The sequence below is a fragment of the Balaenoptera ricei genome, chromosome 1 (assembly GCF_028023285.1).
Source record: "Balaenoptera ricei isolate mBalRic1 chromosome 1, mBalRic1.hap2, whole genome shotgun sequence".
NCBI lineage: Eukaryota > Metazoa > Chordata > Mammalia > Artiodactyla > Balaenopteridae > Balaenoptera > Balaenoptera ricei.
The window spans coordinates 122,305,489-122,320,092 of NC_082639.1; the positions used below are offsets into that span (position 1 = coordinate 122,305,489).

A 14,604-nucleotide genomic window follows, 5' to 3' on the forward strand; every position below is an offset into this window, starting at 1 on the left:
ATTCTCAGGAGTTAGCATGGCTGGTCTACTGCCCGGTTTTTATAAATTAATTAATTAATTAATGGCTGCATTAGGTCTTCATTGCTGCGCACGGGTTTTCTCTAGTTGCAGCTAGCGGGGGGCTACTCTTTGTTGTGGCACGCGGGCTTCTCACTGCAGTGGCTTCTCTTGTTGCGGAGCATGGGATCTAGGTGCATGGGCTTCAGTAGTTGTGGCAAGTGGGCTTCAGTAGTGGTGGCTCGCAAGCTCTAGAGCACAGGCTCAGTAGTTGTGGCTCACGGGCCTAGTTGCTCTGTGGCATGTGGGATCTTCCTGGACCAGGGCTCGAACTCATGTCCCCTGCATTGGCAGGCGGATTCCTAACCACTGCGCCACCAGGGAAGCCCCTGTTTTTATAAATAAAGTTTTGATGGAACACAGCCACACTCATTCATTTACATATTGTCTAGGACTGTTTTCATACTATAATGGCAGAGTTAAGTTGTTGTGACAGAGACTGTATGGTCTGAAAAGTAAATACAAAAATATTTATCATCTAGACCAGCAGTCCCCAAACTTTTTGGCACCAAGGACTGGTTTCATGGAAGACAATTTTTTCCATGGACGGGCAGCAGGGAGATGGTTCAAGCAGTAATGTGAGCAATGGGAGCAGCAGATGAAGCTTCGCTCACTTGCCCGCAGCTCACTTCCTGCTGTGCGGCCCAGTTCCTAACATGTCGTACCAGTCCGCAGCCTGGGTGTTGGGGACCCCTAACTTCTTCTGTTTGCTGACCACCATGGTAAATGACCATGGCATTCCTGATAAAATTAATTGCTACATATACACCTCACCAGACTTTCTGAAATAACTGAAAGGAGTTTAAAGACCAGCTTGAGCTGAACTTTCTCAATGATCGTTCTTAACATTTATTTCATTAAAAAAAAAACTCTACAGTTCAGATGGTGATTTCTAGGTAACAATGTCCAGGTAGCAGTGCAAATGGTGCATATAAAATAACTATTGTGAGGGAGTTCCCTGGTGGCCTAGTGGTTAGGATTCCAGGTTTTCACTGCCGTGACCCAGGTTCAATCCCTGGTCAGAGAACTGAGATCCTGCAAAGCCGCGAGGCGTGGCCAAAAAAAAAAAAAACCCCAAAAACAAAATACAAAACTGTTGTGAGCCATCACAAATAAAGTAGTAACATCTGCATGTAATTAAAATAGAATTGTTCTTTGTTGCTTAAAGTAGCATGTATACATCATTGTTTTTATTAATATTTTGACCCTAGCTATAATTTTAATATTTCATACTTAAATAATCCAATTTAAGAGCAATATTCTAGTTACTGATGACCTCTGTTAAACCAACAAAGAGATCCATGTTGTCACTGTCTTGGCTTTCACCTTGGATAAGTCAAAATGCTAAAGCATGCCAAAAGATATAGTATACACCTCGGCTACACAAGAATATAACTTCCTGGTGGACATACCCACTTAAGTGCCTCACAAACACCTCAAACAGCATGTTTTCTAACCAACCTACTTCTCTTTCTTCTATTCCCATCCTCCATTTGGTCACCAAAGCCATAATGTTGAAGTCACCTTAGTTTCTCCTTTCTCACATTAAATCAATCTCTAAGTTCTGCTAGTTTACCTCTATATATTTTTCAACTTTGTCCCCTCCTTTTCAACCCTCCCATCACTGTAACAGTTTAGAACATAGTGATTTTTTGCTAGACTACTGTGATAATCTTCTGAGATTTCTGCATCTGGTCACATATCTACCCTTCAGAATGCAGCAAGTGTCAGAAAATGATTCCAGGAAGCCTGGAAACTTGGTTGCATTCAATATGCAACAGAAGAAGGTGGGAGACATCCAGACAGAAGGAAGAGCATTCACAAAAAGTGAGTCTGGGTAAGTGGAACATGGAAACTGTCAGGCAAGTCAGAATGGCTGGAGTGTTGGATGAGGTGAGAGATGAGGTAAGGAAAGTATTAAGTGGTAAGATCATGAAGATCTTTGTGAGCTTCAAATTATAATTCCGTTTCCTATTGATTCCCACATGCCAGACAAATCAAAAAACCTGCTGCCACAGACAATATTCAGAGGAAGAAGAAGAAGAAAAACAACTCACTTTTTAAAGTCCCATCTCAAAAGCCACTTCATTCTTTCAACCTTTCTGCCTGAATCGTCTGCCACTAATTGAATGTTGTGTCTCTCTTCCAGGCTCTCACAACGTTATATGGATCTCTTAGTTCTCACTCTTTTTCACTATGAATGTCTGACCATCATGTTGCTTGAATGTAAATTCTACAACCCAGACTTTATCTCAACTGTGACTAACTTAAAGTTCCCAAATTATTATGTTTATCTGTGTTTCTGAAGTGCCAAAAGGCACTGGTGTATAATAAAGAAGAAATGATAGTGGGAAGACAAAACCCACTCTTTACTTTTCTACCTTTAGATAGTTGCAATAAAGAAGAAACTTGAGAGCTCTAAAAATGGGATGTGGAAACCATTTTTGATTTTATGGCTACTTCCCATCCCTAAGGATCAGTAATCTAGACCTACACACATTTAAAACAGTTTTAGATGATACTCTGGAATTCTAAAACAAGCAACTGAGAGATCTCAGTAGCAAAAGGTAGACACTTCCAGTATTACAGAAGTAGACACTAATTTAGGGTGTGACAGCAAGGAAGGATATACATATTAAATAGTGGATGTTGTCACTTACCTGTCGAATTGACATGGTACAGAGAATATACAGGAAGATGAAGGAACAGTCTGTGGTATCATCCCCCAGCAGATTTCGATGAGACAGTCCTTGGATGTAGGAAAGGGGGGTGAAAGGGAGCTTTGCCACCACTCTACCATCAAATCTAAAAAGGAAAAGACAAAGAACTGTTATTTTTGGAAGACAGACAAGGCTCTTAGTTCCAGAGAAGAATCTGGGACAAAAATAGAACTCTAAGTCCCTTGATCTCTAAAAAATAAAGAAAGGATGATATTCTAAAAAGAGACTTGAAGTATAAGGATGTAAGGAAGGGCCTAGATTTTTCCCATCAATCTTTTTCTAAACTAGTGATTCTTAATTTTTTCAGTACCAGGATCCTTTAACACTCTGAAAACTTACTGAGGACCCTAAAGAGGTTTTACTTAGAGGTTATATCTATCAATATTACTGTTTTATAAATTAAAACAGAAATTTTAAACCATTTATCAAATCATTTAAAAGGTAGCAATATTCAGTATGTTAACACAAGTATTTTTATGGAAAATATATTTTCCATAAAGAAAAAGAATTTAGTGAGAAGAAAGGCTTTTTTTCCCCCAATCTCTTTAATGTTTTACTTAATAGAAAAATGTTGGATTCTCATAGCTGCTTCATTACTCAGGCTGTCGCAATATTACACACCCTATGAAGCCTCTGGAAAATTCCACTGTACATGCATGAGAGAAGGAGAGTGAAGAAGGCAAATAACATCTTAGAATTATTACAACAATAATTTTTACCTCAAGGACCTCCTAAAAGTCTCACAGACCTCCAGGGATCCCCAGACCACACTTTGAGAACCACTGTTCTAAACCATGACACCAATAAGATTTTAAGAACCCTCTTTTCCAAGACTCAAAGATTCCCAGTATATACACATTAAACAGGATAAACACTTCTGGAGAGAAATTCATGGAATATACATAGCGGTGAATGAAAAATGGCATACATAATACTCTGAGGTAACTTTTAACATACTTCTAATGTTTGAAAGTAATTCCTTTTACTTTTTCTAAAATAGGAAAGAAAAATGTTCTGAAAAGAGAAAATCTTAGAAAAAACTAGAAGAAAATATGTATCAGTGTTTATTTTGAGGTGCTGGGGATATAAACTTCTTTTATACTTTTCTATGAATAAGCTGTACAGTCAGACAATATTGAGAATTATAAATTAATGTGATTAAGGATAGTGATACTTCATAATATTAGAAAAATATATGACAGCATCAGTTACATTATCCAAATAAAGTCTTTAACTCCAGTTAAAATATCTAGAACATTCCCTCTTAGAAAAACATTTGGTATTTAGAATGTTTCTATAGAGGGAGAGGGAAAAGAGAGGTAGCATTACCATCTTTTTCATTGGGGAAAAAAATCCCTAAATATCCATATTAACTATTGTGGTTATAAAGATCTTCTTATACAGCTGAACTCCAAAGAATATAAATAGAATGAATTTGACATATTCTATACATATGTATGATTGTCCACTTACTATTTCCAACTGCTTTCCTAGTATATAGTTTGCACAGGGTAAGGGCTCAATCATGAACTGTTACTTGGATATGACGAAAATATTTAAAGATCTGCTTGAAGTAGTTATTCTTATCTACTAACCTCACAAAAGCAAAACAAAGTATTGTAATAACTTTTCCAGGAGGAGATATTCCCATTCACTCACAGGAAGTATTATACACAGTTGTTCCAATATTTCCTGGTTATATGCTGTATGCAGTATACTGTTCTACATACGCCACTCTACTCTCCATCTGTAGAGTTAAACTGTGAGGAGTAGGGCTGGAATAAATATAGCCCAAAATGTTTAGCCCTCTTATTGCTAACATACACACCCAACAAATTCATCTTATATAGTAATTTTATTCCTTGACATTTTTGACTTGAAATTGTAGCCAAAAAGAAAATCTTTTACAACTAATAAATGAATTCAGTAAAGTTTTGGGATGGAAATCAACATACAAAAATCAGTTGCATTTCTATATACCAACAATGAACTATATGAAAAAATAAATAAAACAATCCCATCTACAATAGCATCAAAAACAATAAAATACTTAGGAATAAATTTAATCAAGGAGGTGAAAGATATATACACTGAAAACTATAAGACATTGATAAAGAAACTGAAGAAGACACAAATATATGGAAAGATATCCATGTTCATAGACTGGAAGAGTTAATATTGTTAAAATGTCCATACTATCCACAGTCATCTACAGGGCTTCCCTGGTGGCACAATGGTTAAGAATCCACCTGCCAATGCAGGGGACACAGGTACAAGCCCTGGTCCGGGAAGATCCCACATGCCGTGGAGCAACTAAGCCCATGCGCCACAACTACTGAGCCTGCGCTCTAGAGCCCACGAGCCACAACTACTGAGCCTGCACGTCACAATTACTGAAGCCTGCATCCTAGAGCCCGTGCTCCACAACAAGAGAAGCCACCACAATGAGAAGCCTGCGCATCACAATGAAGAGCAGCCCCCGCTCCTTGCAACTAGAGGAAGCCCGTGCACAGGAAGACCCAAGGCAGCCAAAAATAAATAAATAAAATAAATAGATTTATTAAAAACAACAACAACAAAGTCATCTCTAGATCCAATACAATCTCTAATCAAAACTCTACTTTTCACAAAAATAGAAACATCAATACTAAAACTCATATGGAACCACAAAAGATCTTGAATAGGCAAAGCAATCTTGAGAAAGCTGGAGGTATCAAACTTCCTGATTTCTAACTATGTTACAAAGCTATAGTAATCAAACCAATACATTACTGGCACAAAAATAGACATGCAGACCAATAGAACAGAATAGAGAGCCCAGAAATAAACCCAGTCAACTAATATCTGACAAGAGCCAGAAATGCTCAGTGGGGAAAAGGATGGTCTCTTCAATAAATGGTGCTGGGTAAACTGGATATTCACATGCAGAAGAATTACACTGGACCCCTATCATACACTACTCACAAAAATTAACTCAAAATGGATTAAGGACTTAAACATGAGACCTGAAACTATAAAACTTATAGAAGAAAACATAAGGGAAAAAGCTCCTTGACATTGGTCTTGGCAAAGATTTTTTTGGATATGACACCAAAAGCACAAGCAACAAAAATCAACAAATGTGACTATATCAAACTAAAAAGCTTCTGCACAGCAAAAGAAACAACAAAATGAAAAGGCAAACTATGAAATGGGAGAAAATATTTGCAGACTATATATCCGATAAGGGGTTAATATCCAAAATATATAAGGAATTCGTACAACTCAATAGCAAAACAGCCCCCCAAATAATCCAATTAAAAAGTGGGCAGAGGATCTGAATAGACATTTTTCCAAGCAAGACATACAAATGGCCAAGAAGTACATGAAAAGGTGGTCAACATTACTAACCATCAGGGAAATGCAAATCAAAACCACAATGAGATTTCACCTCATGCCTGTTAGAATGACTACTATCAAAAGGACAAGAGATAACAAATGCTGGCAAGGATGTGGAGAAAAGGGAATCCCTGGGCACTATTGCTGGGAATGTAAATTGGTACAGCTACTATGAAAAACAATATGGATGTTCCTCAAAAAATTAAAAGTAGAACTACCATATGATCCAGAAATCCCATTTCTAGCTATTTAGCCAAAGGAATTGAAATAAACTATCTCAAAGAGATCTGTACTCCCATGTCATTGCAGTATTATTCATAATAACCAAGATATGGAAACAACCTAAGTGTCCACCGACAGATGAATGGATAAAGAAAATGTGATATATATACTGTATACAAGTCTGACAGAGAAAGACAAATACTGTATGACATCACTTATATGTGGAATCTAAAACAGCTGAACTTATGGAAACAGAGAATTAGATTGGTGGTTGCCAGAGGACGGGGGTTGAGGGAAATGGGGAGATGCTGGTCAAAGGGTACAAACTTCCAGTTTTAAGATGAATAAGCTCTGGGCTTCTAATGTACAGCATAGCAATTATAGTTAATACCATATTATATGCTTGAAAGCTAAGAGAGTAAGTCTTAATTGTTCTCACCGCCACCACAACAAAATGATATTTATGTGAGATGAAGGATTTGCTAACTGACCTTACTGTGGTAATCATTTGGCAATATGTATGTGTATCAAATTATCACTCTGTACACCTTAAACGTACACAATGTTCTATAATATGTCATTATATATCTCAATAAAGCTGGAAAAAAGCTTTAAAAGAAAAAGGAGAGAGAAGACCTTTCATGTCCTATAAGTGAGTTATTCATTTATGTGAAACTGAGCATTTAGTACGAATGAGACCTTAAACCAGCCACAAATATGAAGGAAAAAAACCCTTCAAATTAATTTTTCCAGGAGATTAGAGGCTTGCCATTGGAATAGTTACGAATAGATACCATTACTGGTGTGTAGCCTAATAATGAAAAGAGTTAGGGAGAGAAAGAAAAAGGTGCAAAGAGAGAAATAGCTTATAATAGGTCGATTATTTCTTTAAGTGAACTTACTCTCTGCAGTTCCAGAGGGCAGGACCACTGCTCATGAGCAGAAGAACAAGCAGGCATATTTTGGTCCAGTAAAAGGAACCACTTTCATACTCTAAATACTACTCGGTAAAACTATATTATCTCAGAAACCATCAAGCTCCTCATCGTTGAAAATGATTAAAAATAATGGAAAATTATCTGCTAGAGGTATTATTGGAGGCATTTCCGTATTGACACAGAAGTAATGTGTTAAATGACTTTTAAGATCACTTCTAATTCTAAGATTTAATGTTTCAGCTTTATGGAAATGATCCAGAAGAGAAGCCAAAGACAAATAAATAGCTGAATTTGGTGCCTCTTGTTGCTACTCTGGCAATCTGGGAGCTCAAGTCCTTCCCATCTTAGTCTAACTTGAGGCTTTTTTCTATCAACAATTTTAAGACTAAAATAGATATTAGAGATAATGTATTCCATTCCATAATAAACAGATGATCAAGGTGAAACTAAGAGAAATTATACGAAAAATGAATAGTGATTGTTCAATACAATCAAAATATGTACTAGACTCTGTAATAATTGACACCCACATTAATTTTGTTTAGAACTGCTGAGGGATGGTGGGGTTTTTTTTTTCTATATGTTTTTTTTCCTTTTTTTCCCATTTAAATTTAAAATTCATACATACAAATATGATTAAATTTTGATTAAATTATTATTTGCTAATATTTTTAATGAAAAGAAAAAGAAAGGGGTGCATTCGGTTTCAATCCCAGCTATTGTCTGGACTGTCATGTCACATGAACAATGACGTTTTATCTGAGGATATGAAGATAGCATTGAATCCTATAGACTGGATATTCTGAACATCAGATCTGAAACGTCTGCTTTTCAATATATGTGAAATAAAACTTGGAATTCGCTCACCAAAAAAAAAAAAAAAATGTACTAGACTTTTAATTTCACATACCAGCTTATAAAAATAGAGATACATTCTTTAACTTCTAGGTGTTCACAGTCCTAGACATAAGAAATATGTATATATTTAAATAGATTAAATATATATGTTTATATATATTTAAGTATATATATATTTATATATATACTTAAATATATATATATATTTAAATTTCTGGGCTGGGCACAAAGACCAGAAAAAAAACATGAATACCATTCGGCAACCATGCTCCTTGGTATCTATCCAAAGGAGCTGAAAACATGTTCACAAAGAAACCTGCACACAGATGTTTATGGAAGCATTATTCATAATTGCCAACTGATGAACCTACAATGGCACCTCATTATCACCCAAAGTCCACAGTTTACATTAGGGTTCACTCTTGGGTTTTAATAAATGTATAGCAACATGTATCACCCTTAGTGTCACACAGAATAGTTTTACACTAAAAAATCCTCTGTGCTCTGCTTATTCATCCCTCCCTCACACCTAATCCCTGGCAACCACTGACCTTTTTACTGTCTCCAGAGCTTTGCCCTTTCTAGAATGTCATATAGTTGTAATCATATAGTACGTAGCCTTTTCAGGTTGATTTCTTTCACTTAGTAATATGCATTTAAGGTTTCTCCATGTCTTTGCATGGCCAATAGCCCATTTCTTTTTAGCAATGAATAACATTCCACTGTCTGGATGTTCCACAGTTTACCCGTTTACCAACTGAAGAACATCTTGGTTGCTTCCAAGTTTTGGCAATTATCAAGCTGCAGTAAACATCTATGTGCAGCTTTCTGTGTGGACATAAGTTTTCAACTCATTTGGGTTCACTTTCACTTTTTATTCTATATTACTCTATACTGTTTGAATTTTTTAGAAGTATTTGTGTATTACTAGTATAAGAAAATTCTTTTTCTTTTTAAACTTTGGTTCTGATGCACATTCCTGGTTAAGATCTACTGCATAAGCTTTGGGAAGCTACCTGATATATCATAAACTAGTCATTTCAAATCATCAGGGAAAATATATTATTTGTTCCCTACCTGGTATTAACAATAGCTAAGTACTTGGTAAAGTTGGAAACTGACCACCAAAAAAAATTACAGATGAAACAAAATTTAAATATAACAAATAAAAAGTAGAAAAAAATTTATATAATCTGGTATGAGAAAGGCACTATTTATATAACAGAAAAGAGTAACAGATTTGACATAAAAATTAACATTGTCCATATATCTCAAAAAGAGAGCTTAATAGTCTCAATAAATAAAAAATTCTTATAAAAAGAAAATAAGGGAAAGAACATGAACTAGAAATTTAGAAATAGATAAACATAATAAGTATATGAAAAGATGCTATATCTCACAAGAAATGCAAATTTTAAAAGAAATATTATTGTTTAGCTATTAGATTTGCAAATATTAAACAGATACATAATTCCCAGTAATGACAAATATATGAAGAAAGAACCACTCAACCACTCACAAGTACTGAGGGCAATAATCAAAAAATATAAATTAATAAAAACCTTTCTAGGGGAATTCCCTGGCAGTCCAGTGGTTAAGACTCCGCACTTCCACCGCACGGGGTCGCGGGTTCGATCCCTGGTCAGGGAAACTAAGATCCCGCATGCTGTGCGGCAAGGCCAAAAAGAAAAAATTTCACCTAAGCAATACTGCTAGGATATGCCTGAGGAAAAAATAAGTATACACTGGTGTACATACTCCTGTGAAAATTCTGTGTGAAGATTAATAGAAGATTATATAAGTTAGGGTACATCCATTCAATGGAATACTGACAGACATTAAAAATGATTATGCAAGATTGGACTTCCTTGGTGGCACAGTGGTTAAGACTCTGCCCTCCCAATGCAGGGGGTCCGGGTTTGATCCCTGGTCAGGGAACTAGATCCCACATGCATGCTGCAACTAAGAGTTCGCATGCCACAACCAAGGAGCCCACGAGCCACAACTAAGACCTGGTGCCACCAAATAAATAAATAATTTTAAAAATCCTAGCCTGCGTGCAGCAATGAAGACCCAACGCAGCCAAAAAAAATAAAAATAAAAAAATAAATTTTAAAAAAATTAAAAATAATAAAAATCCTCTAAAAATGATTATGCAAGAGTTACACATACTGTATTTAAAAAATTATCACAGGTAACTATAGCAGGTTACAAAACAACCATTTTGGGGTATAAAAATTAATACATACAAATATCTAAATGTTTGTATACGGAGAGAAGAAGTACAGATCTTGAAAGGACACACACTCATTTGAGGAAGGCAGAGTGATCTTTACTTTATATTTTATACATTTATATATTATTGGAATTTTTCCAGTAAGAATTTATTACTTCAATGATTACAGAAAAAAATGTAATAAAAGGTTCCACCTGAGGGGAAAAATATGGCATTGTGAGAAAAATATATTTGAATCAGATGCCCCTCCCATAGAGCAGCCATTCATACCACGATATGTTCACAAATAACATTAAGAAAGGGAACCACATGAATATAAGGCAGCATTACCACTGGTAGAAATGGCCACCATTCTTTCTTCCTTTTCTTTTTTTTAAAATTCAGGTATAGGTGATTTACAATATTACATAAGTTTCCGGTGTACAACATAGTGATTCGCAGTTTTTAAAGATTATACTCCATTTAGAGTTATTATAAAATATTGGCTATATTCCCCACAGTTCTTTCTTCATCAGCCTATTTCGTTAGAACCCACCTGTACATAAGACTAAGGAATAAAATCAAATGCTGAACTTCAAGCAAAGCAGTGATTCAAATTTATTGTAGGTATCACACAATAAAGCCAAGACCAATAAGAATAGCTATACACACACACACCACTAACCTATAAAAATATTATTTTAAAAATCAGAAGTATGAGAAAAATAAGACGTTAAGCATCAAATTTTTAAAATATAGATGAGTACTTAGCTAGCTCTATACTGTCCAGAATGTGACAAATTAAAGAATATTTGAGTATTTGAGTTGTACCAATGAAGCTTACTAGTTAACTACAAAATCTTTCAGTGTTTGGTTTGCCTGGTAATCCACGGTGATATATACCCAAGAAATGAGAGAAAGCATAGCAGTGAAAAAAGAATACTGAGTTTAGAGTTATAAGTTAGAAATTATGAGACTTCTACAAACCTTGGGCAAGTTATTTAACCTTCCAAAGGTCCTTTTCAGCACTAAAGGTCTATGATTTTAGTAATCACTAGTTAAGTGGAAATTCTGTATTAAAATCATTTTGGACATTCCCTTTGGTGCCTCACCTAAGTAAAAATAACCACTCCCTTTCTCCCCCCTACTATATTTCACACACACACACATCTATTGTAACATCCATCAATGTATTGATTTGTTTGTCCTTTCTTTCCGTAAAATTTTGGTATTACTGAGGGCAGGGAACACACCTTATTTGTTATATTCTGATACCTAGCACAATGCCTGGCACAAAGTAGGCCCTTGACAGGTGGGAAGAGAAGAACATGGAGGTGGGGTGGGGGGTGGGTACAAGGAGAGAAAGAGACAGACAGGTAGAAATGAAGCAGGGGAGGAAGAGTAGGAGAAAGGGAAGAAAAAGAGTGAGTGAGGAAAATGCGTGGTAGTTCAGGTGAGCTCTGAAAGGTAATAAATGACAGCTTGTCATCTCTGGATACTTTCCCAGCTTCTGTCAAAAGCAGTCCCACAATTACTCAGGCCTGCTATATGCTAGTTTAGACAATAGTAACCTACCTTATCATTAAACAAGATTATAGTTGTTAAGACTCTATTTTAAGAGTCAAAACATCTCTGTACGACTACCTTCATTTTGAAGCAGTTTGTTAGTAAGGAACTTAAAAAACCCAGGAGACATATTAAATTCTTTTTAGAGGACCCATAAAACCTTAGTCTTTGCCTTACACATAAGATATCCTCAATATTAAGAGGGTGAAAAAGTTATAATTGTATTCCATCAAAATTAAATTTCCCTTGATTTTGATAACTGGATTGAGGTTAAGTAAGAGAATGTCCATGTTCTTAGGAAATACACACTTGAGTAGTTACAGGTAAAGGGGCATGAAGCCTACAACAAACTCTTGAATGATTCAGAAAAATATACAAATAATGTATGAATGAGTACATATATGATATGGAGAAACAGAGAAAAAAGGAAAGCAAATGAGGCAAAATGTTAACAACTGTGAATCTGGTTAATCAATGTACTATTCTTGTAACTCTTCTGTAAATTTGAAATATCAAAATATTACCAAAAAAGTTAATTGTTCACATATACACACACATAGAGCAATATTTAGATAAAACCATATAAAAGGCTACTCACATAGAATTAAACATTCCCATTAGGGCAGTAAAACAAAAGCCAATTGCAAACATGGATTTCATTCGAACCTGGAAGGAAACCAACCAATTGTTATTTTACACTAGAGAAAAAGCACCACTAAAGCACACCCCAAAAGTTTTGGTTTCATGTCATTTTTAAAAGATGCTCCTTGGCAAAAAGCTGTTTATTGGCTAACCCACCCTCCACCTCCAAGGCCTCTTCTCCTTGCCAGCTTCTGATGAATAGTATTGGGGTGGCCATATGACCCAACTCTGGCCAATGAGATGTAAGTACCAACCAGAACTTTTAAAAGGGACAAACTTGGCTAGCATCCCTTTAGGCCTTTTGCCCATACTTCTTGCCTGGAATGAAGAACATAATGCCTGACAGTAAAGCACCATCAAACAACCAAATGACCATAAGCTAAGGAAGGTTAACCTGAGTCCTTAGTGACATTACTGTGTTGCCACAGCAGCCCAGGACTACCAACCTCTGTACCTCTTGAGCAAGTGAAAAAAATTTTATATGTTTAAGCCATTATTAAGCATTTTGTTTCTTGTAGCTAACTTCTTTCTTGATTACATGTGCCATAAAAGTATAATCAAATAGAAGATCATAAAGATATAAGATTAACAGTTTATCAGCAATTTTTATCTCTTCTTTCTGCAGTTTCCAAATTTGGTCTCATGAACATGTAATAATTGCGACAACAGAAAAGCTATTTTCAAAAAAATGCACTTCTAAATTATGATCTTTCTTAATAAGAATTTCAAGAAACAGAAGATAAAATAATATAGCAAAGGTCTCTTGGTAAGCAAAAGACAACTGTTGCACAGTTTAGATGTCCTGTGTTGAATATACAGAAATTAAGTAGAAAAATAAGTCAAGCCATATAATTAGCCTACCTGCACCTCAGAAAGACATGCTTGAACTCTACTCTTTATAAATAATGAGTAAATGGCTAATAAAATCACTTTTCCTTACACTTTATGATATGCCTGACCCTCAGATCAAAAGGCCTCTTAAAGAATAAAGGCCACAATAAAGGCCATCTATGATGCTCCAACTCCTATTTGGGATTACCAGGTCACCATAAAGCCAAAGATTCAGCAATAACATGAGGAAGAAAAAGAAAATAAGCTACTTCATTTGAAAACATAAGGGGGAAGCTAATAAAAACTGTGTGAAAGGGACAAATTATGACTTCGAGAGAGCCTTAAAAAAAAGCTATTCATATTACTAACATGAAGCTTCAGCCCAGTAGCATATTTTCACTTCTATTTGGTCCAGGAACAACCATGATATTATTTATACCCTGCATAACTATAAATTTCTGAAAAGGTAAGTGCAGTGTACTTGATGAAAATCAGGGTCTTTTGCTGAAAAACATGTGGTTTATCATGAAGTTATATTTAGGACTCTTACCATTGATAGATCCCTGTTATTATTTTTCAGTTTCTCTTCTTGCCGCTCTGCAAAGAATTAATGAACTGGTTAATATACACAGCGCTGAGCGCAAAGCAGATGTTAAACTGTCACTGCCTGATGACTATAATAGCACTTCTGTCTCAGTATCACTTAGTAAGATAAGCTGAATACATGGAATACTGTATACTTTGTACTAACAGAAAATTCAAATGCAGCAGGGGATCAAAATAGTTCAAATTAAATAAATAAAAATACTTAAAGTTTAATTTAAACTTTAAGTGTCTGAACTCTGTACATTAAGATATACTCTTGGGCTTCCCTGGTGGCGCAGTGGTTGAGAATCCGCCTGCCAATGCAGGGGACACGGGTTCGAGCCCTGATCTGGGAAGATCCCACATGCCGCGGAGCAACTGGGCCCGTGAGCCGCAATTACTGAGCCTCCGCGTCTGGAGCCTGTGCTCCGCAACAAGAGCGGCCGCAATAGTGAGAGGCCCGCGCACCGCAACGAAGAGTGGCCCCCGCTTGCCACAACCAGAGAAAGCCCTCGCACAGAAACGAAGACCCAACACAGCCAAAAATAAATTAAAAAAAAAAAAAAAGATATACTCTTACTTTACATCAAAA

The 14,604-nt window shown here is 35.9% G+C and overlaps 1 protein-coding gene across 2 annotated transcripts in view; it reads right to left on the minus strand.

The window, feature by feature from the left end:
* Positions 1 to 14,604, minus strand: part of TMCO1 (transmembrane and coiled-coil domains 1) — a 55,489-nt gene that overhangs the window by 20,079 nt on the left and 20,806 nt on the right. Inside the window, exons 4-6 of one of the 2 annotated variants that reach the window (XM_059935355.1) lie at positions 13,978 to 14,024; positions 12,553 to 12,620; positions 2,718 to 2,862 (exon numbers count right to left, since the gene is read on the minus strand). In XM_059935355.1, coding sequence (XP_059791338.1) covers positions 2,718 to 2,862; positions 12,553 to 12,620; positions 13,978 to 14,024 — 260 coding nt within the window. The remainder of the gene's footprint in view (positions 1 to 2,717; positions 2,863 to 12,552; positions 12,621 to 13,977; positions 14,025 to 14,604) is intronic. The other variant, XM_059935364.1, reaches the window with a different exon arrangement.